The sequence below is a fragment of the Vicia villosa genome, linkage group LG5 (assembly GCF_029867415.1).
Source record: "Vicia villosa cultivar HV-30 ecotype Madison, WI linkage group LG5, Vvil1.0, whole genome shotgun sequence".
Taxonomy (NCBI): domain Eukaryota; kingdom Viridiplantae; phylum Streptophyta; class Magnoliopsida; order Fabales; family Fabaceae; genus Vicia; species Vicia villosa.
In genome coordinates, this window is record NC_081184.1 from 35,170,517 (window position 1) to 35,174,516 (window position 4,000).

Genomic DNA, 4,000 nt, shown 5'->3' on the forward strand with positions numbered 1-4,000 from the left:
TTAACCGTAGTCATTTCTTAGATGTTTTAGTTTTTCTTTTTCTGTTGGTTATTTTCAATGTACCTTTTAATTAATGAATGAAATAATTTTTTCCTTGAACGCTCATGTTAGCTGATTCACTGATCTTATTTTCTTATTTAAAAAAAAAACAAAAATAAAATAAAATAAATATGTTAAAAAAAAAACAAAAAAAATAGGGCTACACTAAGGCGCCACCCAAGGTGGCTTAAATGTTCAAAATGAACTACGGCGCCACCCCAGGTGGCGCATATGTATGAGGTTTTGTGAGTTGGCGCCACCGGAGGTGGCTCTTACGTGTAGGCCCAGTGTTTTAAAAACCGGACCGGACCGGCCGGTCGGACCGGTTGAATCGGGAACCGGCCAGGTAACTGGCCTGGTTCGATTGCTGGATCGGATATGCCATTGAATCGGTGTGAACCGGTTAAAACCGGAAAAACCAGCGGTTTTCCAGAACCGGTGGTTTAAATGCATTTTTAATTTTTATTTATTTTAAAAACTTAAAAAACATCATTTTAATTATTTTAATGAAAATTTAAAATAAAAAATAAAAGATAAAAATAAAAATAAAAATGTTTCGGATGCGGTTGATTTTGTTGCAGATGATTTCGATATTAAAAAAGGAGATACCAACATTGAAATGATTTTTTCTTCTTTGAAATTAATTTAGTAGACAATGAAGTTATTTATTATAATTTATTTAATTATATTATGTTGCGATTAAATTTGTTTGCAAATATATATTTTGTAATTTTGTACTATTTTATTATGTCTGGTACATATGTTTAAAATTTGAATTTAAATTATGAACTTGTGAATTTATTTAGGATATGATACTTTTAAAAAATTTAAGTGTTAGTTATATATTGTAGAGACCGAATCATCATGTTCGACATGTTTTATACCTATATAATTTTATTATAACGACCGGTCTATTCAACCGAGTTATCCGGTTTAATTCGGTTTAGTCATGCGGTTCGACCAGTGACCCAATGGTTCGACCAATAAACCAGTGACTCAGTACCCTCACCAGTTTGATGTTCGGTCCGATTTTTAAAACACTGTGTAGGCCACCTCCCAAACCTGATCATACAGATAATTTTCCTGAAAACCTGGTTTTTTGAGTAAATTTATTTTAAAACATGGTTATTTAGATTTTTTTTTCCTCAACAAGTTGTGAATGACATTAATTTCAATATGTCTAGATATATCATGGGAAGAAATTTGATTACCAAAATCAGATTCTTTTTCTTGCAAGATTAGAAAATTTATTATAACTTTATAAGCCATGTGTATCGAGAAGCGAACTTATCTGCATATGCTTTAGTTGGAAGTGGAAATAATCTTCCTGAAATTATGTGTAATTTTGATTCGTGCCCAACTTTCAACCGTCACTTATTAGATTTGTTGGGGATTCCTGCTCTTTGGTCAATACCAATATAATTTTTCTGTATCTACACTAATCTATATCTTTAATGCACTTAGCAGTTGTCTTATTTAAGAGACACATAAAAAACGTTTGTCTTGGGATTTTTCTAATGTAGTGAAATAAATGGCAAAGTTTATTAACAAAGTCCATATTATTTATTTTAAACTAAGATATACATTAATATATTGCTATTCCAACCGAGCTGGAGAAGCCACACATTCAGGTGTATTGCAAACTTCTTTATTCAGTAATGTCATCCATCTCAAACGAGCTATATCTTCTTACTCAATCCTGCATTTGGTAATAACAATGAACTTAAGTTAATTAATTCCTCTATCTTAATAAAAATAAATGATTTTATTTTTCTTATTATACCAAATAAAAAAAATGAATTTGATGTTTTTGTGTATAAATTCAGCATGAAAAATAGTGTATTATATATACATACTTGTTGCAGTCAATGGAGGGACCAAGATTATAAGGCAATTTAACTCCACATTTACTAGGGAGGCCAAAAAGCGCATCAACATTGAGTCCGGGCAGCGCCTTAGCCGCCTTTTCGATACACTTACAGGCAGCTTGACGATCATTTTTCGTCGCAGCTTGGTTGTTTAAGGCCGTAATACCATCGCAACACGGCTGCGGGACAGCACCTCCGCTTCCCGTCACGTACGGGATGCACGGCGCTAATTTTGCGTCAACTTGGAGACAAGTGAGAGCCGCAAGAGTTTGTGGTAGACCTAAAATCATGCACATTATCATTGCCAAGCAAGTAGCCTTAACCAACAACATTGAGTTAGACATGGGATTGATGATTAGGGAATTAAAAATAGGAGTTAGTGTTATGGTTGGGATTTGATGTGTGGAGAGAATGATCAAAGATTGGATATTTATAATGTGAATGAGATTTATTAAGAAAAAAAATGAATTGTTTTTCTTGTGTGTGTGAAGAAAACGGTTAGTTTGTTAAGGAGTTGGAAATGCAGTCACGGTACGTATAGTTGCATGAATAATGTGTGAGTGAGGAATTTATGGGGAGTGTATAACTTACTTTAGATAATAACTTATAGGAAAACACTTGGATAAAATTCTGTAGGTATTGTTGGATTGGTTTTGTACTTGAATGTGAAAAATTGCGCAAAATTAAAAATGATACAGAAGTACATAATAACAATACATAAAAATTAAATGTTAATTAAAATAAAAAATAAGATAAAAATTAACTATCAATTATTCTGATGACCGGATCGTTCTCAAACATGTTCCACTAAAACTATGCTTCACTAAATCTATTTGAAGTTGACAATGGTTCTGTCTTTGTTTTTGATGAACATGTAACACTTGCGGATCCACATGTAAGACATTGGAGGCTCTAGCCCTCACAGGAAAATGAAACCTTCTTTTATTAGTATTATTATATTTTTTTACTGCCCCATTAAATAAATTAAGTTCACTAATTCACTTTTATCCAGTAATTTATCACTAAGGAATAAGAAAAATGCATTAGACATTTATAGAAGTTTGACCTAACCATTTGATCTACTTCCTCTTCTCAATAATTTATTCTTGAGAGATTTATTGTACGTGTGTTTTTCACAAGTTATTCCTACGAGCGTTGTTATAATAAAACATGGAGTTTTCGTTAGTTATCATCCAAAACAAACACTAAATTTTTTACCAGATTAATCTTAAACCTAATGAGAGTTTTTTTATTAGAGTCAGCTCACGAACTAAATGGAGATTTTGGAAGACAACCTCACAAACAAACAAGAGCTTTTAAACTTGGTTTATCTCAGAACCAAACAAAAATTTCACAAGAGATATTACAAAAATTCCCCAACACCAGAACAAAACACCCCGCATGTAAATTTGACTCTCAAAGCACTAAGGTAAAAGTGAAGGAGTAATAAAGAGACAGAAGAGAAGGGAGAGTGAAAAAGAGTACTCAAAATATATTTTTTGGTGTGAATGAAATGAAAAAGAAACTCTCTGTTTATAGGAGAAAGTGTGAGTCAAAATTGGAAGTAGTTCATGGGCTTTTTAATGTTGGTAATCAATTAGGGTTAATCAATTGCCTAAGCTAAAAGAGAAATTTTTTAAATGGCATTATCAGTAGTCGATAATGGCCTACTCTAATCAACTATGAGTGTTAAGAAGGTTATAATTGACTAATCCTAGTGGAATAATAAACTATTTCATAAAAAACCCATTAATTAATTAAAACATGTACCTATCCACTATTTAAGGGTAAAAAAGGTTTTCATATCATTTGAAAGTGTGTTTGGGTGTGATTTGCTTTAGTAGTTAACAAGCTAATATTATAAATTTACTCACAAACAACTCAACACAAATAATGCGAGATTTCATACGTCCTCGCTTTCACAACTCTGAAGACTCAAGATTCCTTGCTTGATAGATCCTTGATCCAACACTTCAACTCTGACTTAACTTTACTTTTATATTATGAGGCTTGATAAGGCTTCTTGATATATACCATCATAAGAGAGATTTCATTAGTGAAGATGATCAGGGATTCCAATGAACGCCGCTTGA

General features: G+C 32.3%; 1 protein-coding gene across 1 annotated transcript; it reads right to left on the bottom strand.

Annotated features, from left to right (window-relative positions):
- Positions 1-1,728: 1,728 nt before the first annotated feature.
- Positions 1,729-2,251, bottom strand: LOC131604506 (non-specific lipid-transfer protein 1-like). The gene is made up of 2 exons (XM_058876941.1): positions 1,896-2,251; positions 1,729-1,738 (listed from the first exon to the last, which is right to left on the bottom strand). Exons 1-2 carry the CDS (start codon positions 2,249-2,251, stop codon positions 1,729-1,731), a joined length of 366 nt encoding a protein of 121 aa, XP_058732924.1.
- Positions 2,252-4,000: the final 1,749 nt, after the last annotated feature.

Excerpts from the sequence above, each read along its gene's own strand:
- LOC131604506 (XM_058876941.1), bottom strand. The coding sequence starts at position 2,251 with ATGTCTAACTCAATGTTGTTGGTTAAGGCTACTTGCTTGGCAATGATA.